Genomic DNA, 27,665 nt, shown 5'->3' with positions numbered 1-27,665 from the left:
TTAGTGGCCTTTTGCTGGACTCTCTCTGGCAGTTCCATATTTCTCTTCTCCTGGGGGGCCCAGAACTCAACACAGAGCTCCAGTTGTGTCTCAGCAGGGCAGAGCAGAGAGGAAGGATCATCTCTCTTCATCCGCTGGTGATGCTTTTCTTAATGGTGCCCAGGGTGCTGTTGACCTTTCTTGCTGCAGGGGCACATTGTTGGCTCATGGTCAGCTTGCTGTCCACAAGGACCCAAAGGTCCCTCTGCAAAACTGCTTTCTAGCCAGTTGGTCCCAAGCGTGTACTAGTGCATGGGATTATTATGTCACAAAATGTTTCTTGAAAGAATTAAGAATGTTGGGGGATTTGAGAAAGGAAATGCTTATTAAAATTTATGAAATTTAAATACCAAGTATAAATTTAAGAGTGCAGGCTTAAGAAGCAGTAAAGTGCCTTTTTGTTTCCACTTTTTATTTGTTGCTTTGAGTTTGTGATTTTAGCACCTGCACTTGAATGATATAGCCATTTCCAAAGCATGTTGAGAGCCTTGTAAATAGTCCCTATATTTATTTCATACACTTATCAAATGTAAAGTCATGCCTCCCAAGTGTCCCGAAGTATCTAGGTCAGTTCCACAGTCCAGGCCAGACTGATAGCTTATGAAAATTGGCTTTGCTCTCAAAATAAGTGTCACTGTAGCAAAACACCATGCTTGTATTTGGGAGTGTATCGCTCCTGGAAGTCCCTAGAAATAAATAGCTTTGCAGGGCACCTTGATTTTCAAATTATTTAGGCTTCTTCAGAAACCTACTGATTACTTTTTTTAATTGCATTACTTTTGAATATTTATGATCCCAAATCATAAAGTGTGAGTGGTGTTACTTAATTTTCTTCCAGCCATGATGAGTGAAGGAACATTCTTTAAAGTGTCAGTAGATCTCAGTATTGGAGAATCATACCCTATGCTCACACTTAATTTTAAGCTTCTTTGAGTGCTTCACTAATAACACTTTCAAAACAGTATGGGGGTTTCACTTCATTATTTTCTACATCAGTCTAATGGCTTTCATGTGCTTACCCCTTATAAAAATACTTATCAAGTCTACTCAGAAATTGATGCAAATATGAGTAGGGACTAGTAGCTGAATATTGTTTCCTGTTTTTCTGTCAAGTAACTGGAAGCTGCATCTAATGGTGTTCAGTTGTACAAGGTAGTATGGTAAATGCAAGCCACTGGGAATGTATGAATGGTTTCATGAACACTTGCTAGTTTTGATACAAAGGGAAAGAAAATTATTTGACTTCTCCATTTTACTTTTTTCACATATTGATATTTTAGTGCAAGCCATTTATCAATTTGATGAGAAGTGATAATGAGACTGAGTGGTCAGTATGGTCCTACCAGTCACTGGGGCAGGTTTGCTGGCACTGCCTTTGTCAGTCTCTGAGAAAACTATTTTAAAATGTTTAACTTTTTAAAAATTTTCCCTAATAATCCCAATAGCAGTGATCTGCCATTTTGAAACTAATTTCTAAAAGAGACAGTTCCTCTCTGTGCAAGCACAAAGTGCGATAGCGTCAATCAGTTGCAGGGAAGATTTAGAGGGAAGGTCTTCTTAAGTTATGGGCAACTTTTCAGCAGATGTAAAATCACCAGTAAGATGCATTTTGCTGCCTTCACAGAGAAAAGTTATAGCTCTCTTGGGTGGTTTCCAAACTCAGAGTTTGTACCTGATTACGCATTGCACTTAAAATGGCATCATCCTTCAAAATAGTATAAGAAACAAGGAAGTAGTTACTCTGAGCTCTCCCATTCCTTCCAGTCAAATTTCTCTCTCAATTTTAAAACTGTATCTGCTTGTCACAAAATGATATTCCAAAAAGGAAAGAACTGATAAAACTGAAAGCATTTATATTCAAAGACGTAACTCAAGAAAAGTAGAGTCCACTTCATCACAGTACATTCATTCACTCAAGGAACTAAAAAAAAAAAAAACATAATAGAAAAGGAAGCTTTAGAAATGTTTGACCTACACTTTGTTTAAAATTATAAATGTATAAATAGCCTATAGTTTCAACATCAGTTCAAAGCCTGATGCTTTAGGGGCTTTTTTTTGCTCTCTTGATTTTTTTTTTAAGTCAGATGCAGATGACCTTTTAAATATGCTATATACTCAGAGAGCAAGGAAGAGCTGGGGGTAATACTGTGGGAAAATTGGTGCATTGCAACAAAATACTCATGAGGGAGAGAGTTCTAATACGTTTAAAGTTGCTGTTTACGCTTTTAAAACGTCTTCCTGCTGGAAGAATTTTCTTATGAGTGCTTTTGTCTTTGAAGATAATTAAAAATAAGCTAAACCAAAACTGCTGTAATGTTTATTCAAACCCTTCAATGTCTTCTCTTTTGAGGTAGTAAGTATCTATACAGTCAATGTATCTGAAGTCCCTGGCAGACAGAGTAGGATTTGTTTGCAGGAGCAAACAAATATCATTGTCCAACAATGTCTAACATGGTGCTACTTCCTCAAACTAAATTATTTCTGTTTCCTGAGTCTTTTAACAGCTCTTTACTTGAGAGTATTAAAGGAGGACTGGACCACTAAGGGAAAAGTTGCCCTCTAATTCGGCAATATTTTGGTCTGTAGCAATTTTAAATGTGCAACCATAGATGAGTTTGTACACTTTTCAAGTCTAAGAACAGAAGCTGTCTTGTTTTCATTTCAACAATCCAATTCTCAGACCATCCAGTTGCAGGTGCAAGGTACCTTACATGTCTGAACACACCTAATAATTTAGAAAAGCACTAATGAATAATTAGGTGGTTTGGCATGCTAAAAGCCACACCCAAACAGACTGAATGCAAGCATCTAATGGAAAGTACGAGCTGAAAGAAGGAACATTAAGTTCTGGGATACTCATTACATTGCACTTTTGAAAACTATTTAGTTGCAAAGATTACTGCTTGCACTGTAAGATTGAGATGGCTGGGCACAGAAAATTTCTGTGGGAAGAGATTCTGGATATTTCCAAGGATATGTAAAAATGGAAGAAAACTTCAGTGCTCAATTGCAATTCTGTTCATCTTTTCTGTTCCCCTTTTCCTAGTTGTAGAAAAGCCTTGCTCCTTCATACTGCCTTTCTTCTATTTCCTACATCTATGGTCTCTAGTCCAGTTATTCTACCTGAATTTACATTATTGTTTTACACACAATGCAGATCCACAGTGAATTAACTTTTCTTGGGTCTTTTTTATTTAGGCAGAAGTGTAGGTGCTCTCTCTGCTTCTAAAATTGTATTCCTTCAAGCCTGTTTTTCCTTTCAATTTGCCTACATATATATCTCAAAGCAGTGGTGGGTAGCATGAACGTATTAAGTTTCATTCTGATGTAAAATTCAGAGTAATCGTGTTGTCCTTCATTGCCAATATTTTGGTGATTTCTGATTTATTTTCATTGCCCAAAGAACGGTGGTGCTTTCTTAATAATTCTCAAGCAAATGACATTTATTAAGATAACAAGGTCAGAAATAGAGGCTGGACTTGATAATTTTAAATACTTAGGGTGAAACTGGTGGCAAAACCAAAACCAAAACCCCTAATTTGTAGAAGAACATGGAAGATTGCTATTCTATTTTGTAAATTGGCCACATGATACATTAGAGATGATCATGCAGAATACTTTGTCTCTTCCTCATCCAAAAACAGCTGAGTAAAGAAGCAACCTCTTTCTTCCCATTTAGTTTAGAAACTGGTTTATGTTATGAAAATGCTCTTCTGGGTTTTCTTCGTAAAAAGTTTTAATAGTTTGTGTATAGTAAAACAAAAAAGTTTTTTTGTAATTATGTGTAATTTAGAAGTACATAGGCTACAACAGAGCGACTAGTAGAATGAATTTCACTTGATATGCAGATACATGAAGTAGTAATAAAGATTTCTTCCTTCTATATTAAGAACCCCATCTTCCAGTGAGGACTTTTGCATATCCTTTTTTGGGGTATGTTATTTGATGTAAAATATGCATAAATTAAAATTTCTGAGTTTCCGTGTTTATAATTGCTAATTCCACTACAAATGGGATCTTTAGTAAGTAGAAACATTTAAGAAATATTATTTTGGAGTGAATATAATAATTAACTAATATTACCTAGGTAATCGTGGTTATAAATTATCTAGCTTAGTACTAAATGATAAAAATGACATCGACATTTTAAATTTTGACAACAAGAAAAATTACTAATGCCATTGTGTAAGAGGTATGTGAAGTAAACAGGGAGGAAAAAATGAGAGTTTTATATAAATTTACGTTTCAAGGGTAGAAATTTAAAGACATGTCATGAAAAAAAAACCTTTTGAGGAAGGAAACAGAAGAGATGGATATGTAATGCAGTGTTCCAGGCCATGTTACCAAAATTTAGGAAAAATTTTAATGAAGTGGAATTACTCGTGAAATACTAAATTAATGTGACAAATAGAATATATGATCTTCAGGAGAGGCTAAATGTGTATACCCAAATAGCAGATAAATACATCTATGATGGGACAGAACCAGGAGAAAAGATACAAGACTCCTGTAAATGGATAATAATTTATTTACTTGCAAAATTTCACAGAACTCTCCACTCCTTTTGTACTTTAGAAATATCTGTCACTTGTAAGAACTACTGCTCAGGAATATGGCCATATTTTCACACATTGGTGTTACTGAGCATGCCAGCTCAACAGACGATTCCTCAGAGGACTTAGAAATACCTTTAGCAATCAGCAGGATGTCTTAGGTCATTCAAAAAGGATGATGAGTCTGCTATATAAATAATATAGTTTGAAGATAAGGAAACTGCTTGTTTAATTATCTCTTTAGTTAGGTCAGGTTATGTGACAGACCATTCTCTATGTGTCAGGAGTGACATGTTGTCTAGTAAAAGCCAAGTAAAATAAATACAGTAGCTAGAGGACTACTGAGTGGTGTGACACTGAAAAGAGCTGCATGCAATTAATCAAGGTTTATCATTTAAGAATAATGATAGAGATTTCAGCAATACTGATGTTTTTGCTACGAAGCGATAATGACGTGCAATAGAAAACAAAATCACTGAAGGAGCAAGGAATACTATTTCAGGTGCCATTGTACCATAAAAGAGAATTAAGAAGTTTTCTAGGAATAGCATAGAATTCTTTTTACTGCCAGAAGAAGATAGTGGGAGCTAATAGTGCATAAGGCAAGAACTAAAGCTTCATGAAACTGGCCTGATTCTGGAAGAAAGAGAAAGGAAAAGCTCTCTGTCCCATAGACAAAACAAAAAGATAAGAGAGTTTTGGTATAAATAGTAAAGCAGCAATTTATGCCAAACCAAGGAGATTTAACAAACAAACAAAACCACAAAGAAAACCCAAACACCAAAAGCGTGACCAATATAGTATATTTTATTGGAAATTAGGAAAAGGGAGATTGAGTGAAGAGTACTTCTAATGTCTTACAAATGCCAGCAAATGTCATAGAAGCTTTACGGAAATATTGACTGGGCCTATCAGCTGATTACCAGAGTTCACATAAGTTATAATTTTTCATCAGTGATGTAGTACACAGAACACATTTTTGAAAATAGCAATTAACATTGCAAGGGAAAGTAATTACTATGGAGTACAGTTTTTAATTTTAAACAGTGAAGATGAAGATGGGCTTTCTCTCTCCAGTAAAAGTAGTTTAGGACACTGGGCCGATGATGCTGTCCTGTATGTATACACACATGATGTATAATGCTCTGTCTGATTTGTGGCAAGATTTATATCCAAATCTGTTTCTTTTGATATTTTTTTTGATATTATTTATATAGCAGACTCATCATCCTTTTTGAATGACCTAAGACATCCTGCTGATTGCTAAAGGTATTTCTAAGTCCTCTGACAGATGAATAAAATATGCCGTTTTCATAGGAGAAGTTTTACTTTAAATTTTAACTACTTACCCAATCTTAATAGCAACATGATTAAATTCAGTTAAATTTTGCTATGTAATTGTAATTCCCTATGTTATTGAGGTGCCCAAGGTGTCTACAAGGCATCATTGTGGATAAATCTTCCAAACCCTCTCTGGAATCTCAACATGCTGCGATTCCCGTCTTTAATGCCTGTACTGGTGCACATGGTATGATAAATACAACGAGTTAGAGATCTGCATGCAGCTGCAGGGCTGTGATTTTGTTGGGATTACAGAGATGTGGTGAGATGGCTCCCATGACTGGAGTGTTGCAATGGATGGATACAGGCTCTTTAGGAAGGCCAGGAAGGGAAGACAAGGAGAGGGAGTTGCCTTTTATGCAAGAGAGCAGCTAGAGTGCCTGGAGCTCTCCTTGGGGTTGGAAGAGGAGCCATGGAGAGTTTATGGATTAGGACTAAAGAAAGGACAGGCAAAAGTGACATTATAGTGGGTGTTTACTATAGGCCACCAGACCGGGAAGAACAAGTGGATGATGCCTTCTAAATACGGATAGGAACAGCCTCACGTTCACAGGCACTGGTCCTCATGGGGGATTTCAAACACCTTGGTGTCTGTTCAAGAAACAGCAGGGCACAAGCATTCCAGGAGGTTCTTAGAGTGCATTGATGATAACTTCTTCCTGCAAGTGATTGAGGAGTCAATAAGGAGAGGTGCTCTGCTGGACCTCATACTCACCAAAAAGAAGAGCCTTGCTGAGGATGTGAAGGTCAAAGGCAGTCTTGGCTGCAGTGACCATGAGATGGTGGAGTTCAGGATCCTGAGGAGAGGATGCAGGGTGTAAAGCAAGCTCACAACCCTGGACTTCAGGAGAGCAGACTTTGGCCTCTTCAGAGATCTGCTCAGAAGAGTCCCATGGGATAAGGGCCTAGAGGGAAAAGAAGCTATTTAATATTCAAGGATCACATTCTGCAAGCTCAAGAGAGCTCCATCCCAGTGAATAAGAAGTCAGGTAAAAATACCAGGAGGCCCATGTAAATGAACAAGGAGTTCCTGGCCAAACTCCTTTACAAAAAGGAAGCAAGGGCAGGTAGCATGGGAGGAATACAGAGATATTGTCCAAGCATCCAGGGATGAAGCTAGGAAAGCTAAAGCCGCAGTGGAACTGAAGCTGGTCAGGGATGTCAAAGACAAGAAGAAGGGCTTCTATAAGTACACAGGAGAAAAAGGGAAGACTAAAGGGAATGTGGGCCCATTTCTCAACAAGACAGGGGACCTGACTACACATGACATAGAAAAGATTTAACTACTGAATGCCGCCTTTGCCTCAGTCTTTACTAGCAAGACCAGCCTTCAGGAATCCCAGGTCCCAGAGAAGAGAGGGAAATGTTGGAGCAAGGAATATGTATCCTTCATGGAAGAGGATCAGGCCAAGGAATACTTGACCTCCATAAGTCCATGGTCCCTGATTGGATGTACCCACCAGTGCTGAGGGAGCTAGTAGATTCATTGCAATGCCACTGTCAATAATCTTTGACTGACCATGGTGACTGAGAGAAGTATCCAAAGACTGAAGGAAAAAAAATGTCACCCCCATCTTCAAGAACGGCAAGAAGGAGGACCTGGGGAACTACAGACCACTCAGCCTCACCTCAATCCTGGGGAAGGTGATGGAAAAGCTATTCCTGGAAAGCATTTCCAAGCACATTAAGGATGAGAAAATTACCAAGAGTAGTCAGCACGGCGCCACCAAGGGGAAGTCACACTTGACCAACTTGATACCCTTCTGTGAAGAAGTGACTGGCCTGGAAGATGAAGGGAGAGCAGTGGATATTGTCTACCTGGACTTCAGTAAGTCCTTTAAGAGTGTCTCCCATAAGGTCTTCATAGAGAAGCTGTTGATGCACAGGATGGATGAGAAGACTGTGAGATGGACTGAAAATGGGCTCAATGGCCAGGTCCAGAGGATGCTGATCAGCAGCACAAGTTCTTGCTGGAGGCCACTAGCTAGTGCTGTATCCCAGGGATCAGTTTCAGGTGCAGTCTTGTTTAACACCTTTGTGACCTGGATGATGGGGCAGAGTGTACCCTCAGCCAGGTTCCTGCTGACACCAAATTAGGAGGAGTGGCTGACGGGCCATACTGCCATCCAAAGGAACCTCAACAGGCTGGAGAGATGGGCTGAGAGGAACCTCATGAAGTTCAGCAAGGTGAAGTGTAGAGTCCCCCAGGCACCAGTATATGCTGGGGGCTGACCAACTGAAAAGCAGCTTGGCAGAAAAGGACTTGGTGGTTCTGCAGGACACCAGGCTGAACATGAGCCAGCAATGTGCCCTTGCTGCAAAGGTGGCTAATGGTATCCTGGGCTACATTAGGCAAAGTATTGTTAGCAGGTCAAGGGAGGGGTTCCTTCCCCTCTACTCAACACTGGTGAGGCCACACCTGGAGTGCTGTGTCCAGTTCTGGGCTCTTCAGTACAGGAAGGACATGGACATACTGGAGACAGTCCAACAAAGGGCCATAAGGATGATGAAGAGACTGGAGCACCTTGCATATGAGGAAAGGCTGGGAGAGATGGGACTCTACCTAGAGAAGAAGAGGCTCATCAGGGATCTTATCAATGTACACAAATACCTGAAGGGAGAGGACAGAGCCAGGCTCTTTTCAGTGGTGCCTAGCGACAGGGCACAAACTGAAATGCAGGAGGTTCTTCTGAACATCAGGAAGCACTTTTGTCCTGTGGAGGTGACTGAGCACTTGGACAAGTTGCGCAGAGAGGTTGTAGAGTCTCCATCCTTCCAGATATTCAAAAGGTGTCTAGACATGGTCCTGGGTAACTGGTGCTAGATGGCCTTGCTTGAGCAGAGTTGGGCTGGACAAGATGACATCCAGAGGTCCCTTCCAACCTCAACAATTCTGTAATGTAATTGTATATAATGATTTGAACTATAACTTCTTTACTTAGTAGGTAATATATACATATGACTTTTCTTGAGAATACTATCTCCAGAATAATGAATTTCATAATATACTAAAAGGAGAGAGAAATTTGATGGGCAAATAAAAATGTGAGTTGCATTTAAAGTTGCATACATATTCCACCTCTCTCACAGACCTTGACTACCCCTGTAGGACTGTAAGATCAGTGTTAGAATCACAGAATCATGGAATAGTTTGGGTTGGAAGGGACTTTTGAAGATCATCTAGTCCAACCTCCCTGCAGTGAACAGGGACATCTTTAGCTGGATCAGGTTGCTCAGAGCCCCGTCCAACCTGACCTTGAATGGTTCCAGGGATAAATATAATTTTAGATATAAAAACATCTCTCCTGGACTATGCATGTATTACATGAATAGCCCCACTGATCTCACTGTGATATAAATGTAGCCAGGATTGATCCAAGATATCTTAGTCCCTCACTGTTTGAAATCTTATAATATTAGATATAACATCAGTTCAGATTCATCAGTAGTTTCCTGAGACATTAAAAATATGTCTTCCTTCTCTCTTTCCCTCTCTTCCCTTCCTTGGGATTAAATTTAACAGTAATACTATATTATCATGGATATCACTGTTTCAGAGATTATTAAAATATCCGCTTAATATTTTCTATTCCTTAATTCTGATGTATACCATCCATGTTAGCTGACATTTTCCACTTTCTGGGTTGACAGACATTGTCATTCAGTTCTTTCTGGTGTATTTGTCATTGCCCCTAAGTACACCTCTTCCAAAGATACATATGGTTTAGAATATTCATGAGGAGAAAATGCACACATTTTAGTTTGCTCTTACCAATTTACATGTTACAGTTATTTCAGATGGAAACAATCTTGTTTAACATGTTTTTAAATGGCCTCCAGCAGTAGGTGAAATGAACTAAGCATCACTATTCTTAATGGTGTTCTACATTTAAAAAAAAAAAAAAGCAATGATTTTTATGTATAGTGCAAATTGTACATTAGGATGTATAAAAACTAATGCCATTTTAATGGTTATTTGTTAATAACTAGGACACTATAGGAAAACATATATAAGCTATAACAAAAAAATTCTTGTTAACAAAGAAAATTACCTAAAATTGCTTCTTAATTACCTCTTTATTGTCATTAATATAGAGAGCATGAGGACTACTGGTGATTTTCCTTTAAAAAAGAAAAGCAAAACTAAACAGACAAACCCCAAAGTTTTCAAATATATAAAAGCTGTTCTGAATTCAGTAAACAAAAGGTATGTGTTATTTTAGCATATTAGGTTTCCTAGGCCATTCCTTGGTGGAATAGAGTTTGTTCTGGAAACTACTTAATCCTTTATACAATATTTAACACGGATTTTTATTTTAGTCCAGAATCAGCCAAACAACATAAAACATAAATATATGTATGTCAAAAAAAAAAAAACAAGTCTGAGGAAAATCTTATCAGACATATTTCAATCCAGAGACCATAAGTTAGTGTACAGAGACTACTCATGGAACCAGGAATATAGGCTTGTGCTACATCAAGCTGAGTAGGAGGAGGACCAAAAAATGTTGCTTCATTTAATCCACTTTTTTTAATGAATGGGAACCTGAACAGTAGACATACATCAGGATATTTTTTCCCTGCAACATTCATACCCACTCATCCACAGGAAGTATTAGGCCAAGTTGCCAGAAAGTAAAGGCACTGCAGTTTCAATGACAGTTCTCTATTTTCTATCTTTACCTGAAGTAAGGACAGTATTACATTAAAATTGGAAGACAACATGCATCTTGGCTCATGCAAGAACTATTTGGTGTATGAAATTCAGTTAGTCTCTAGTTTATGTTAGCTCAATGCTTATGTGTCTTCCGGAGTGGAAGCTGCAACAGTCTAATGAAGCTGAAACTTTCTTGTTCTAGCTCTCTGAACTTCAGCTAAAGACCTTGGCTTGAGGAGGGAGTTTAGTTATTGGCACGTTGACTCAGTGCATCTATATAAGACTCTCTGCTGCTCATACAACATGTAAAAACAGAAACTGCCTTTCTCAGCTGAAATCTTAGGAGATTTGGTCAGTGACAGGACCATCTACCTTCTCCAGTTTGTGAATTCTCCTTTTAGAATAAGCTACAATAATGGGGAAAAGATGCAAATCTAGTGATGAAAAAATACATTTGCTGTATGATTAGTTTTGTGGAAAATGAAAATCTTGCAGGTGATATTACTTGGTAGCGAAGATTGTAGGGAACTAGGAAAATAATATTTCTAATCCTATGATCGACATTGCTTTACCAGGGATGTGTAAAGGAATCCTAAAAGTATGATTAATTTTAATTTATCTCTTACCGTTTTAAAACATTGGTAGGAACAAACAAAAACCTTGAACAGCAAGGAACAACTGTAGTCTTTCTTAATAGAAATGGTAACAATGATTTTTATCTTTCCATTGCATAATGAATCAAGTTAAAGTAAAATAATATAATCTGAAAATGCACTGCAGGCTGGAGTTTTTCATTTCTGTTTGTTGCTTCTTCTCAGCAAGCAAAAGAATTTCAGAGCGCTCCTGATCTTGCATTTCTTGTTATGCTTCCATTTTAGTTTGCTCTCCATTTATCTCTCATAGTCTCACAAAATTTTCTTTTTGAAATGTGCCTTTTTCCTTTCGACCTGTCTCCTTTTTTTAAATAACACAAATAGCACAAGACTGGCAAACTGACAATATAACTGAGTGAGAAAATTAAATGTCTGACATGTCTCATTAAAACTTAGTACAAATTCTTTCATCACTGAAGAGAGTTGCTTTAAATGTTACCTTAAGGATAAACTGAAATAAGTGAATCTGGTGAGTAAAATCTGGCTCAAAGCCATGACAGTTAAATCTGGCAACTGTACTGCACAGGACATGGGCTAGTGTGAAAATCTTTTAGAATAAGTGCAGCTAATGTTAAACAACTGCACCACTTAATAGTTCAGTTCATGATGCTTAAAATAAATATCTTCATTTTGGGAATTCTACCTCAATTATTCTCTGCTGACTTCAGGTCCAGTCAGCCCACTGATGTGATTACGTTAGAGAAACCATCATTATTATTCTACAAAGTATCCAGTGAAGGTGTTAATATTATATGTGCTTTACAAAACCGAAAGTGAATTTGTGGATGCTTCCACAGGTGTATTTTGACGTCACATGGCTAATGTGATTACTTAGAAAGGAGCTAAGAGGCTACAGTTTGCCCTGAAATTTGTCCTCAGAATTAGGAGAAATTTAGGACTTATTTGAATAAAATCATAAAGATAGAGTAATTTAGGAGTGTACTGAGGTCTCTGTTACTGTGATACATGGATTAAATTGAAATGTTGAGAAATATATTGCAGAAGAAAGTAGAAAAAACATTTTCTAGATTATTCAAATAAAAATTAATATTATAAAGTAGAGAGTAAAAATGTGGTTAGTGAGGTAATATTGAATAGTCAGTCTGTCATTTGGTAAAGACTACAAAAACCTATAAACTCTGTTGGAAAGTCTCCTATATATTACAGCATATTAAATTAAGATTAAAAAACAACTTGAACTGTATTAATGCCTACAGTAAGAATTCAAACTAAAGGCTGCTTTGTTAATAAAGTCATATTCCAGTCTCTAGTTATCTGAATACCAATCAACGGAAATTCATAGAGGGACTTCTGAATCTGAAATTCAAATAGAAATAGGTGTGACGAATCTTAAAGTCTTTATCTGGCATTGTCATAAATCATTTCAAATTCCAGAAGTAGTTTGTGTAACAAAACAGGCCTGGCTAATCCAATCTGCTCTCTTTTTTTCACAGTAGCATCTTCTGGTTTTTTGGTGAAAGTAGGATTAACACTTTGTACGCAATTAGAAAAAATTCCACAACCTTTGTACTTAATTAGGAGGTTTCAGACTTGGGTGGAATTCATAGGAGGGGGTGAAAGAAAATCCACACTTCTGTAATTGCCAGTTCTGATTTGAATCATTGGAAGCCAATTAACATAGAATTCCCACATTGTAATTTTCAAGTAATTTTTAAAGCAGAAATATTATGTTCTTCTAAAGTCTTCTGAAAGATATTTTCCAAAGATCTTTTACAGATCTAAAAAGTCAGTGTGCTGAATTTGGTTGTGGTATCTTTTCATTAACTTGTTTTAACTATGGTTTCATTTACCTTGAAAAACAAGGTAGTATGTATTATTTAACTCTGTTTTTATTGTAATTGAAGGAAAAAAGAAATACATCTTTTAAAACCTGTTTTTCTCTCTGTCTTGGATTACTAATTCAGTTTCTTTTTTAAGTATTCACATAACACTCCATTTTGTTACCCTCTCTAAATATTATCTTCTGTTTAGCAACACCTTCCTTTTTTACATACATGAAATCTTTCTCAATTTAAAAGTTTGTTCAACTGGATTAGATAGATGACCATGTATGCAAAATTGTCTTTCACAGTACTTTCAAATACTATATGATGAAACAGGGATATATAAAATAAAACCAACAGACATTCTGATTTTCTATAGAGTGAGAAAAAATATGTATAAAATACATATACCACTGACAGCTGAAAAGGGAAGTATTTCTGTGGAAGAACAGCAAGAAATTCATTGAAACCAGAGTTTGCAAAATATCAGTGACAGATATGAAAACAAAACCACATCTTCACAGCTGATCATTTTGTGCAATAAAATTGCTAAATGAAACAGATGTCTCTCTATTTTTCAACTTGGCTGACATGAATCACAGATGTCATTAGCCAAAATAACTATAGGGAACACTTTATACTAAAATTAGGAGAGAAATATTTCATAGAACTTTTTTTAATACTAGAGTAAAATGACAAAACTTTGCAGTGCTAGTTGACACATTGTTCATGCATTTCCAAGCTGGGTAAAGATTCAATGTTAAAGGCTGCCAAGCACATAGGGTGGTCTTTAGCTATCTTGTATGTTCTAGTAACACCTGGATTGAACTAATGAAATGAGAGGTATTCTCCTTCCTTGCTTGTACATAATACACATTTTTCACTCCTTTAATTACATCTGGAAACCTTGCCTATTGTATCTATATCTTTGTGTTTCCTGATCGTCCAAGACGACCTTCTGAAATGTCGTTCTGAAATTAAAATTTTTGTACGATAATTGTGGACTGTTATGTGTATATATAAAGTTTAAATTGGATTACCAATCCAAAGTGAAATTGTTAACATTTTTTAGAAAATGCGAAGTGTTATAGCTTAAAGTGTTCTTCTAAACTATGCACATTGGTATTCATCATCACTATGTTACTTTGAAGTGCAACTATCGGCTCCCTGAAAAACTATTTGTGGATGTATCAAAATCTTCTATTCTACTCCCTTTCCAGTCTTTTGGCTAATATTGGCTAATAAAGATGGGGAAAAAAACCTGTAATGTTTAAATTCGGTGGAGATAAGAGGTTAAAGATTTTGTGAGTAGTGTAAGAACAGTGGTTTTCACTTCCAAAACAGTAAGAATTTTTGACACACACATAGCTACAGGAGAAGGGATGGAAAACATTGATAGTACCTTACATATTAGACAAATATATTAAAAGATATTTACACCCTGAATTGGATCTAAATATAGCTGTTCAAAAGCTTCATATTTTGTAGTGTATGCATTTTCTTCATTTTCTGTTTATTCTCTTCATTACACTGTGTTTGTACTTCTAATGCCAGGCAACATTTTCAGGCACCAGAATGCAGGTATTGGGATTGCTAAATTATTTTACAAGTTTCTGGCATGCTTTTGCTAAATATCACTCTCCAAAACAATTTCCATGCATGATTTGTGAGTTAAATTTGGCCAGATACTATTCCTGGGAACTGTTTGTATGGGGTTATGCTGTTCTGGAGATAGAGAACTTATCAGAATGGGTTTTGCCAGACACTGCTAACTGATTTCCGAGTTAAACAATGGGCATTGCAGCCACAATATACTATTGTCAACTTTGGTAAGAATTTCCAATACCAGATCTGACTACGGAAAACATATAGGAAATTTGCAATGTACTTATTTAAACTTTTTTTTTTTTTTTTTTACCCCAAATGGGCCTTTATTTTGTTTTTCTGATGCATATGTCTAAGAAACAGCAGCCTCCTATAACTTCTTTTCATCACTCTGTTGTGAAAATATTATCTAGTTGTCATGGACCACCAGTGAGCCCTTAGCACCAAAACGTTTTTGAAGATAAGGCAGTATCCTAGGAAGACCTGGAGAAGAAAGCACTTAAAAAGCTTTTGAGGACTAGTTACACTAAATTACATTATAAAATGGGCCACAGCCTGAAAGATACTGTCCAGTCTCCTAAAAAGAACGTTACTTAGAAGGATGAAAGATCACAACTTTAGTGGGCCATCAAAAGAGGAGCATGAGGGATCAAAGTTCACAATAAAAATTCCTTCCCCAAAAGGGGAGTGAGAATGACTTGAAACCTTCAGTTTGAAGTCAGCAAGTGAAGCTGAAGGAAAACAAATAATAGGATTTATTTGCAAAAGATTTCTCTTATCTACATTACTACTCCTCATGTTTGGTGGAGCTTCGTATTTATTTATTATATTATTTAAAAAATAAAGTAGTAAGAAAATGTGTATTTTATAAAGTAAACATACACATATGTAATGTAAGCAACATTTAATTTGTCATCCTTTGATAAATATTTACAGTGTTTCTCCAGATTTACTTCTGAATGGAAATAAAATAGGAAAACCTTTATATAGAAAATCAAAGTTCAGAAAAATGACAGTTTTCTAAGTTTTTACCATAAAGGCTTTGGTTCAAGATTTCACATGAGCTCCTTCTTTTCTACATATTGCAAGTGTGTGGGAAACGTTCAGTGTTTGAAAATGTTTCCTGGCAAATAAGTTTACTGTTTGACTTCAGCTTATCCTACCAGACCACTGTGTATGTTTGGTTTCAGCACAAAAGGCAAAGAAAGCCACATTCAGAATTCTAATAGTTGAATATTCTTCCTCTGAAACTGGCTTAAAATGGATGCTATGGAAGAAAATACAGGGGCACCATAGACAAAAAAGAGAAATATTTCCGTGGCTGCATTCCAAGGGGGATATTTATACTGAGCTACATGTATAATGTCTTTCATGATCTGAAATGTGAGCTTAAGTTAACAAAAACCCCACACATGACTAAATATGACCTTACCACAGTTCTAATTGATGTTGTTAATGTGTGTTCAAATAACTATTTTTAGAAAGGAAAAAATGAACTAGTTTTGCCTTGAATTTTTCTGAACAGTATTTACTGAGTGATTTTTTAAAAAGACTTTATATTTGTGCTTCATTTTTGTGATCAGAACTTCTGCTTGATTTGATGCTTCTACTGAACTCCAAATTAAAAAAATTATACATTTTATGGTGAAAATAAATCTGAATGCCAGACTTTCAGTTATTTATGAAATCAATGTGATTGGAAGGAAATTTCCAACAAGTTGATGAGAGAAGTTATGGCAAGCGTATCCAAACGAGCCAACCACATTACTATGCTGAAGAAAGCAACATAATTAAATAATATTTTTTGTTATGCATGTACTAAAGTCAGTTAGTACTAAAGGTCATTAATAGATGATGTTAAGCTTTCTATTACTTACTTAATGGGTATTAAATCAATACTGAATGCTTAATAATTTGGGAGTTTTTTCCTTTAAGCTATTTACATTAGTTGATTGAGTGAAAAATACAATGACTTGAAATTAAATGTTCTCCAATTTAGGAGAAATGTAAATAATATCAAATAAAATTCAAAAAAATTTAGTATGACATGGTACGAGTTCTTCGGTTTTCCTTAATTGTCATGTATTTTGCCATGTTCTTTATCCGCTTAGTGAATTTACAACTAACACAGCAGGTTGTGAATTGTTAATAGGATCTCTTAGAGGAAGGAAAAGGTCAGTATTAACATAAAAATCTTCTTTAAGAATTGTGGTGCAAAAGTTTCTTAGCAGAGAACAGGTATTGCTGCAAAAACTAAAATCTGTCACAACAGTCAAATGAAAGGATTCTTGGAGTTAAGTTAGGAAAAAAATCCTCAGTATGACACTATGACTGCCAGTCAATTGTGACTGAAAATTATTTACTTTGTTGGTATTAAACATATTTCTTGCATGGAGAATGATTTAATATATAATAATTTATTTTTTAAAAAAACCACATCCCTTTCTATTACTTCTAACTGAGTTCTTATTTTTCTTCTTTTTCAGCTTCATTCAGACCAGGACAAGGGAGATGGATCCCTCAAATACATTTTGTCAGGAGATGGGGCCGGCACTCTTTTTATAATTGATGAGAAAACGGGTGACATTCATGCTACTCGGAGAATTGACAGGGAAGAGAAAGCCTTTTACACCCTTCGTGCCCAAGCTATTAACAGAAGAACTCTGAGACCAGTGGAACCTGAATCTGAGTTTGTCATCAAAATCCATGACATCAATGACAATGAACCAACATTTCCAGAAAAATTTTACACTGCTAGTGTTCCTGAAATGTCAGTAGTGGGTGAGTGCTTTATACTGAGGCACAAAAGACTGCTCTGTGTTACTTGATGCATAATTTCCCCATCCTCTGAAAAGTCAGTCATGTTTGGAATTCTGCCTCATGAGTTAAGTATTTTTCATTTTGGTTTGTTTATTCAAATATTGGAATTGCATCCAGCAACAGATGTTTGTGATTTGCGATCTGTTTCTACTTAGAATATTCAAAATATTAACTTACAGTGATTTGGAATATAAATATAAATAGGAAGTAGTTAATGATGCGTCACCCTGCTCCTTAAGAACTGTTAGAGTAAGATCACTAAATTAGACTGTTGAAAGCTCAACGAATATTTCCTTTCTTTTTCACTGGAGTTCCCCAGTGGTGATAAGCAGGGAATGGAGAGCTGTCTCCACTTTCACTCTTTCTGTGGCTGAGGAGAGTTATATGTTTATTCATGTGCCGTTGATGCACAGCCTGAAGGTAGGCACCCTCTTCATTCTTTTTGCTTTCAATTTTTTGGTATATGGACAAATCTTCTTGTACTTTCAGTGCCTCCCCTAACTCACTCATGAATACAACTTCAAGAATCTTAAACAGCTGTTTGAGTTAATCTTTCTGCTGTTTGCAATGTATTTTCAGTTCCTATCTTAACTACAAAGTTGTGGCCTGGATCGTGCCAGCTGGTCAGATTCATAAACAACAGCATTTTTGAGTATGAGCTATTAATATTTAATGCATACAATTCTTAAAGAAGAATTTTGAAAAGCTTAAAAATATCTAGAGTCTCTTTTCAAAAATTAATATTAACTTATTTTATAGCTGTAGATATAATACTAATTTCTAAATATTCGGAAAGCACAATAACTTCAATGCCTTTTTTGGCTATTATTACTATTTTAATTACTACCACTGCCTGAACAAGATCATACAGTGTTTTGAGATATTTTATGTTTTACTTTCCTGTGCATTGGACAATGTTCAAAGAGCAAGAAAATGCATGATTATTGAAAGAGAATGGGCTCAGCAAAGCTGAGCAGCAACGTGTTGGAAGCATAATACTAATAACTTTGTATTCTTAATAAGATATTTCAATATGCTTTTAGTTTGTGATTGAATCATTTTTAAAAGTCCCAACATTCATCAAACATTTTTTAGCATAAAGGAAAATAAAAAAAGAAAGAGGAAGAAATCTGTCAGATGGTTGCAAAGGGCTATAGCAGAATCCCATCAGACTAGTCCACATAAAGAGAACTGAAAAGTCTACTGTTCCAAAATAGAACAAAATGTAATACTGATTTATTAATTTACTGATAAGTTCTCTGCAATCATGCATTTCAGTAAATGTATATAGATATAGGCAGAGCATCTTGAAAGAGCATTGCTGAATTTTCTAGAGGCACATGGCAAGATTACAGTAGGGTTGAAAAAAGACATTTTAGAGTTTCCACTTTATTTCTCACGTTCTTTCTATAAATTCCAGAAAGTATTGCTTAAAATATTCTTGGAAAGGTTTTATGAAAATGATTCAGTGTTTTCATTAAATATTATCCTATTATATAACATTCAGTTATAATCTATTGATTCCTAATTTTGTCAGTCTCAGTTGCATAAAGACTATCTTTTCCTCAAGTGTTCTCAAAAAGCCAAGACATTATTTCAATGATTCTAAAATGTTCAGGATGCATGGTTCCAGTGTATCTTACGGCCATGTAGATCATAAAAATTTAGAAAGTGAAAATTTTGCTGCACTACAACAAAATTAAAACATGACAAGTAAAAGAGATAAGCTAATAAGAAAAATATCCAAAAAACTACACTGATGGGTAAAAAAAAAAAAAACACCTTGGATGTATTTAGAGTATCAACACTTTATCCTGCATTAATAGTTGTGCTAAAATGAATAGACTTCATTCTGTCAACAAAATGAGCATAATTTAGAGAATTGTAAGTAGGTTAAAATCTATCATATTCCTGGATTTTATAAATGTGGTCATTCAGCTGCTAGACTGCTGACTACCTGATAGGTAGAATTTGCTTTTAGCTTCATGGCTTTTAGCTTCATGGCCGATCCCTAGAGACATATGTTCATCTGTGGACCACGAGTGGATGATGTGATTTTATAAGATATTCCTCAAAGTTGATTCATTTCTTCATGACACTAACTTCATTTTCCAATATAAACAAATCTACTCTGTAATCTCAAACTAAAAGTTGAATGGAGAAGGGGAGAAATGTTCTAGAAGAACAAGCTGCATAAAACTTCTGAGGCAAATAGAATTAATTACAAATTTTAAAGTTAGTATGTTAAAAAGTCTTCATATATTGGTATAATAATTAAATATAATATCATAATTAATTAAAATACTTTAAATCAGTCTTTTTTTCAGACATCATACTGTTCAAGCATTTTTAGTATAAAAACATGTGTGATAAACTTATGAAAAAAAAGAAACATAAAAAAATATTTTTGTTATGACAACAGCACTTCCCCATCAAAAAGAAAACAGGAAGAAACTCCTGTATTGCTCTATTGTGCTCTCTCCAGATTGGGGGGATTTTTTGAGTTATAGTGTTACAAATAGCTCATTACTTGCCCAGTGGGTGAAGAAAATGTCAGACTTTCTGATGTAAGGAACACAGATAGAAATATCTTGGATGTAACGGTATTGTTGCATTGATTCTGTCTCCTATGATACTTACCTCTGTGAGCATATAGAAACATACAACTTTCTATAAATGTCTGAAAACATTAAGCAGAGTTTAGGATATTAATATTATCTCAGGCATAGGTACCAGAAAGAGAAATTACAAAGCCAAATTGCTGTAGCTCTTACCTGGGCATGTAGATAGGAGTTATATTGCTCTGTAAAAAGTACTATTCTATCAGGACTCAAATATTTTCACTATCTAGTCCAGCACAGTCAACATAGTACAGCATTGCACTGTGTCGGGAGTCAGAGAAAAATAGTTTACTGGACCCTGCCTTCCCTGGGACAGGCCCAACAGGCAGACAGGACACATGATATGCGGGATTCCCTGTCCTCTCTCCACCTGGCTGAACATAGTGACTCAAGGGACAGGGGCCAGTGGTACAAGTTCCTGCCTGCCACAGCAGGCACGTCTCCTCTGTGACTACCCCGCCTTCCCAGGTGCCCTTGCATAATAGGTATACATGGTTCTGCAAGTGGAACCAACCTATAACGAGGACGGTGGTTCATCTAGGTTGGAGGTGCCACCAAGATTAAGTCGGTCTATGTCCTGCATCAAAACTGTGTCCATAAAGAAAAAAAGATGGGTCATTGCCATAGTAGGCTCTCTCCTGAGGTGAACAGAATGCCCAGTATGCCAACCTGACCCACCCAGGGAAATCTACTGCCTCCCTGGGGCCCAGGTTAAAGATGAGACAAGAAAACTTCCTACCCTGGTAAAGCACTCAGATTGTTATCCGTTATTTATTTTTCACATAGGCAGCAATGAAATTGCAATAAGAAGTCCAAGGGCAATCAAGAGAGAATTCAGGGCCTTGGGATGATTGGTTAAGGGATAAGGAGCACAAGTAGTGTTCTCCTCTATCTTTCCAGTTCCAGAGAATGATAAGGGAAGAAACAGGAAGAGCCTGGCTCTGAGACTAGTGTCATCAGCAGAACTTTGGGGTTCTTGATCATGGTGTCTAGATGCCTTATGGCAACAGACAGGGTATAACTGTCTCAAAGAGGTAAAAGGATCTTTGCATGAGTTAGCACAGCTCATTGAAAGAGCTTTAAACAAGATTTGAAGGGGGAAGGGGATAAAAACGGGCTTGCTAAAGATAAGCCTCGGGGCGGCATGCCAGTGTTTAGGGGATGGTGTGCTAGCGATGTCCTTAAATCTGTTCCATGATGTGCTAAGTACACTAGAGCACATTTGAAATGTTTTTACATTAATGAGTGCAGCATAAGGAACAAGCAAGTGGAGCTAGAAAGTTTGGCCCAGTCCAAGAGCTATGTCATCATTGGCATGAGCTAAACCTGGTGGGAAGAGTCTTGTGGTTGATGTGCTACGATGGACAGTTATAGGCTATTCAGGAGGGACAGGCAAGGCAGGTGATGCTCTATGTAGAGGAGGGGTTGGATTGTATGGAGCTTACAGTTGGCAACAACACAGTTGAGAGCCTCTGGGTAGGGATGAAGGGGAAAGCAAATAAAGCAGACATTGTCATGAGAGTCCACTATTGACCACCTAGCCAGGACTATGACACCAATTAATTATTCTGCAAGGAATTAAGGGATATCTCTAGATCAACTGCCCTTGTCCTTATGGGTGATTTTAACTTCCTAGACATCAACTGGAAATACCAGGCAGCAGACACAAATAGGTCTAGGAAATTTCTGAAGCACATTGAAGATAATTTTTTGGTGCAGGTACTAAGGGAGCCAACTAGGAAAGGTGCCCGCCTAGATTTATTGTTTGTAAACAGAGAGGGACTTGTGGGTGAAGTGGCGACTGGTGGCTGTCTTGGACACAGTGATTACAAAGTAGTTGAGTTTCAGATCATTGGAACTAGGAGAAAGACTGCCAGCAAAAATTTGACTCTTGATATGAGGAGAGCAGACTTTATGCTGCTGAAGGAGGTAGTCAGTAAGGGCCACTGAGTATCTGCTTTTGAAGGTATTTGGGTCCATTAATGCTTTTTAAGAGCTGTCTCGTAATAGTGCAGGAGCATGCAATTCCAAAATGTAGGAAGTGAAGCTAGTGGGGCAGAAGGCTGGCTTGGATAAGCAGGGATCTTCTTCTAGAACTTAGGCAGAAAAGGAAAGTATGCAAGCATTGGAATCAAGGACAGGCAACACGGGAGGACTACTAAGATGCTGTTCCACCACTGTAGGTGATGGTGGTGAAAATTCATATGACCAAAGCTCAATTAGAGTTCAAGGTGGACAGCACTGTGAAGGACAACAAAAAAGTGCTTTTTAAAATGTATTAACAGCAAAAGGAGGATCAGAAATAACATTGGTCTGCTGCTTGACAAGGTCGGTCACCTCAAAAATGGGAACATAAACAAAGCAGAGATGTTTAATGCCTTCTTTGCCTCTATCTTCAACACTGATGATGGGTCCTGGGACCCCTGGAGTCCTGTGTTGGGCAATAACAAACTCCCAGCTGACCCTGAACTTGTTCGAGACTTGCTGCTTCAGGTGCATGTGCATAAGTCATTGGGGCTCAATAGGATGCATCCCAGGGTACTGAAAGTGCTGGCCAGTGTCTTCACAGGACCTCTCTCTGTTATTTTTCAAGAGTCTTAGGAGTCTGGAAAGGTCCCAGTCAACTGGAACCTGGAAAATGTTGTCCCAATTTTCAAAAAGGGCAAGAAGGAAGACTCTGGTAATTACAGGCCTGTCACTCTCACTTCAGTGCACAAAAAAAACCCAGAAGGTTATTCTGGGAGTTACTGAAAAACACTTAAGAGACAACGCAGTTCTTGGTCATAGCCAACAGGGGTTTATGAGGGGAAAGTCCTGCTTAACCAAGTTATGACAAGGTCATCCATCTAGTTGACCAAAGGAAGCCAGTAGATGTGGTGGTTTTGGATTTTAGCAAAGCTTTTGATACTGTCTCTCAAAGTATCCTTCTGGACATTGCCTAATGTCCTGATTTCTTCACCAAAAGCATCAAAAGAAGTGCACAAGTAGCAAAAACATGCAAGAAGCATCAGCTTGAAACAACTGAAATCTGTGCATCCCTTGGAGTGCAGGGTTTGCTCCATCCTAAAATGCTCTTTACTATGAGGTACAAAGCGGGCCAGGAGGTAAGAAAAAGACTGTTAAGTCTTTATCTACTCCCTCTGCTCCCATCCTTAAGGTATCAAGTCATGATGTAGCCATACGCCACCCTCTTTCAGACCAGAAACAGCAGTTTTGATTTCTTCCTCAGGCTGTGGTATTAGCCAGATGGATACCTGAGAATGTGGCTCTTTCTGTTATAAAATACAGCGACTTGATAAAGGCCCATAAGTTCTTTGTTGTGTTGTTCATCTTTCTTCCGCTGCTCTTTAATCATAGTAAAGGCAGAGATAAATAGGGCAACTTCAGGGACTTGCTGTAGGGTCAGTATCCTAGAAGAAATCTTGTTCTTCTGAAGTCTTTGTACTGGTTACTGGATATATTATCTTCTTTCACTTTTTTCCTTTCCTTAGTTTCAAAGTTTATGACTCAGAATATTCTTACAGTTCTGACTACAATCTGCTGTTCTGTCCATCATATTCTTCACCTACCTATCTCTTTCTGCTGATTTGAAGGTTTTTTCCAGAACTGCAAATGAGTCTATTTTCGTCTATACAGCTTTTCCTGTGGATTTTGCCTATTGATACGTTTTAGACAAGCTTTCAGAACCTTCTGCTATTTAGACCTTTTATTTTTATCATTGCATAATTTATTTTATTCATCTGTTGTAGCCTATATATTCTCTAATCGTTCCTTAACCTTATTCCACCCTGTATCTTCAGTGCTATTTCTACTGTCATGTTCCCTAGCTGGTCTTTTCTGATTCTTATTTAGGGATATCAATGTGTGCTTCGTAAGTCGTAACCTGCCTTTGGGTTTATATGTGAACTGCAGTTTTGGTGTCCCACAGTTAGCCTGTCATCTCTACCTGTGGTTATCTTTTTCTGTTTGTCTTCATCTTCCAACAGCATTTAGAGCTACTATTGATTGGCTCTCTCCCTAGGCTTTTTGTACATTCCCTCATTAGTGCTGTTTCACCAATTCCCAATGCTTAGTCCTCTCTGCTATAGTATTTATCTTATAATACTTCCTTCTTGTTTCCTATTAACAAAGACTTTTTTTAATCTTTTTTTTTTTTTTTTTACTATTCTCTCACCAACTCCTTTTGCATCTTCTGACTAATATCATAATATCATTTTGAAACCCCAAATGTTCAGATTTTTTACAAATTACATTTTCACTCCACACGGATCTTACCATAAGGAGAGAGGACAAAAAAGGGAAAAAGCCAAAAACAAAATGAAAAAAAACCCCAAGTTTAATTTATTTTTTTTTTTTCTTTAAAAGGGACAACTTAAAAGAACTGGAAATATCTATTGACGTGCTTGTTTGCAGGTTATTGTTTTCCAAGTTACAGGAGTATCATGTAGCTAAAGACCTTTCTGACATTGACTTCTCTGAATATGCAGCCGTTTCCACTTCTCTACTATTCTGCTGCATTAAATACTTTATTTCAAAGGAGAATATGTGTAGTTATTTCCTCTCTTTTCCACTAGAAAAAGCAGCAAATTTCTATTAATTCAGTGTAATATTTGTATGGATAATTTACTATGGAGGGTACTCACTCTAGTTAAATATCACATAACTCAGTTGGGAGTCAGGAAAAGGAAATATAAGTTTCTAATTCAGCTCTACAATGAATATCTTGTGGATTGTTTCTCCTAGTTAATTATCTTCAGTGATTCTTGTCCAATATACCGTAAATGCACTGTGAGGTCAAAGTCATTGATACTTGTATGGTGTTTGAAGTTCCTTTAAGGAACACATTAAAAGGGCCAAATATATTAATTAGTACTATAGCACCAGACCCTAGGGAGATTCAAACGTTATAATTAAAATTGTGTTAAAATATGCCTTCTGAGAATGACAATATTCTGACAAATGGCTAATTATTTCTGGGCCTAGCTCACTACTTTATAATTCTAGTTTATCATATAATAAACTTTGCAAGTATACAAGGAGGAAATTACAGAATTCATAGGTTTTATTAATAACGTATGCAATGCAATATTCTCCAGTATATTATCACTGCCTCCTTTATGCACTCCTATAGAGTTCAGATTAGGCTTTAGATTCTGAAGGCCAAAGACTCTTGCCATCTTCATCAGATGCAATCTGTGCCGATGTAAAGGACACAATGAGGCCCAGATGAAGCAGAGCTGAATAAATCACACCCACACTGCAGTTTTAAAACCCCAGCGTGACTGATCGTTCTTCAGTGCCTTTGGTTTTCTGGTCCAGATTTCAGACCAAACAATGTATTTGTAGTATTTGTATCAAGCATCAGTGGTCCTCAGTAACTTCAGTGAACTGAAGTAAAGCAAAACAAGCTGATGGGTTGACAGTTGATGTGCACAACGTAACTGATATACTGATATACTCCTCCTGTTCACTTGTTTGCATGGTTTCTGTCAGGCTTTTCACAGGAACCACTGATCACTCAGCAGAAGCCTAGAGAGCATGTCTATAAGGCAGCAATAACTATTAGACACGTACTATTACATTACAAATGGAAAATTTATTTATTTATTTATTTATTTTCTTTCTTATTCTATAAGTGTAAAGGTATTAATCACTTTCTTCACTTTTCTCCTGAATTATCCTTCAAAGTTGATTCTGCCTTTTTTTTAAAAGCTAAAATGAAATAAAAATCTTATACAATTGACCTATCACTAAATACTGCTATTTTGAACATATGAAGGAAATGCAACCACTAGAAACAAGAAATAATTCAGTTACATGTAATAGAGACAAAATATCAACTTTCATGAATCTGCAATGTAGACTTTTCTGGTTCATACATTGTGCTGTTGTGATAGGTGCCTTGATGATGGCTGTTCTCTGTTTTTAAGGATATAAAATGGAGGATTTCTAAACTTTACTTGGATAATGTCATGCTGATTTGTGTGCTTGGTGGTTTGTTTGTTTTTTTTTTTTTTCTATTGCTTACATTATATCTATATTATCTATCTATTATATCTATATTATCTATATCTATCTATATTAACACTTAGAAGGTATGGAGAACTGATGATTTGTTTTTCCCAAGTTCTAATGACCTATTTAATCATCTTTTTCTGTGTAGTTTCATATCATGTTGACATCACTGGACAGAAAAAAAAAAAGATATTCTGGTCTAAACAATGGAAAGCAGATATATATTGTAATAAGAACAAGTCTTCTGAAAAGAAGCAGCGTGTACATAAGTATGAAATGATTGTAGCTGGGTAAGGATAAGAATTTAGCTGAACCATAGCTATTGTTTACCTTTGCTAATTAGATCTTAATCACACTTGTAGGATTAGGGAAGTTTAGATTCGATCTATGTAGAATAAGCTCCTGAAATAGGGAAGCATGAACCTGAAGTTGACTGTAAGATCATAAACATAAATGAAAAGTCCAGTTGACATTAGCTGAAATTTTATTTGGGCTTCGCTTGAATGGAAGACGTTCATGGACCTCCACCTAGTTCCCTGTGAAGCTAAGTTGACTTTGGATGTTTCAGGTACTTCTGTGGTGCAAGTTACAGCTACTGATGCCGATGACCCTTCATATGGAAACAGTGCCAGAGTAATTTACAGCATACTTCAGGGACAGCCGTATTTCTCTGTGGAACCAGAAACAGGTCAGGAAAATTGTCATTATTTCCATTTACCATAAACTGTAGATTTTTTCTTTCATTTTAAAAATCTTATATCACCTAAAAATTAATTTTAAATGCTAACTGAAATGAAATAATATTTATTGCTTTTTTCCCTCATAATTTGTAATTTTTATAGTAAATGTAAGAACTTGGAGTTATTAAAGATGACACTGTGGAGCACAAGTAAATTTTGGCACTATTGATAGCTTAAGGATCTAAGTAACAATATTTCTGATAAAGGCAAGAATAAAAGTTTGTGTCCTAGAAAAATTTCTTTTTTTCTTAAAGGCTCTACTTCAACTAATAAAAGGTGTTCTTTCTACTAATAAACCTTGTGCATAAATATCTTGTCATTTTTAGCATGAAATGTAAAGCGGTGTATTGGGTTTTCACGGTAAGGTTTTGGTAGTAGGGGATGCTATGGGGGTGGCTTCTGTGAGAAAGTGTTAGAAGTTTCCCCTATTCCAATAAAGCCAAAGCCAGACGGCTCCAAGATGGACACGCCGCTGACCAAGGCCAAGCCAGTCAGCGATGGTGGTAGTGACTCTGGGATAGCATATGTAAGAAGGAAGAAAAAAACCCTGTGGAACCCACACTGGAGCAGCCTGTTCCTGAACGACTGCACTCCACGGAAGGGACTCGTGCTGGAGCAGTTCATTAAGAACTGCAGCCTGTGGGAAGGACTCATGCTGGAGAAGTTCATGGAGGACTCTCTCCTGTGAGAGGGACTCCATGCTGGATCAGGGGAAGAGTGTGAGGAGTCCTCCCCCTGAGGAGGAAGGAGCAGCAGAAACAGCGTGTGATGAACTGACCACAGCCCCCATTCCCTGTCCCCCTGCGCCACTCAGGGCAGGGAGGTAGAGAAAATTGG

The 27,665-nt window shown here is 36.8% G+C and overlaps 1 protein-coding gene across 1 annotated transcript in view; it reads left to right on the top strand.

The window, feature by feature from the left end:
* The window catches only part of LOC104344699 (cadherin-10), a 57,414-nt gene that overhangs the window by 1,483 nt on the left and 28,266 nt on the right, over nucleotides 1-27,665 (top strand). The window contains exons 2-3 of the mRNA XM_009948902.2: nucleotides 17,119-17,413; nucleotides 26,657-26,776. Coding sequence (XP_009947204.1) covers nucleotides 17,119-17,413; nucleotides 26,657-26,776 — 415 coding nt within the window. The remainder of the gene's footprint in view (nucleotides 1-17,118; nucleotides 17,414-26,656; nucleotides 26,777-27,665) is intronic.

The sequence above is a fragment of the Leptosomus discolor genome, chromosome 8 (assembly GCF_034619465.1).
Source record: "Leptosomus discolor isolate bLepDis1 chromosome 8, bLepDis1.hap2, whole genome shotgun sequence".
In the NCBI taxonomy this organism is placed as follows: Eukaryota; Metazoa; Chordata; class Aves; order Leptosomiformes; family Leptosomidae; genus Leptosomus; species Leptosomus discolor.
Note: the sequence above shows the minus strand (reverse complement) of the source record. Positions and strands in the feature narration are given on the sequence as shown.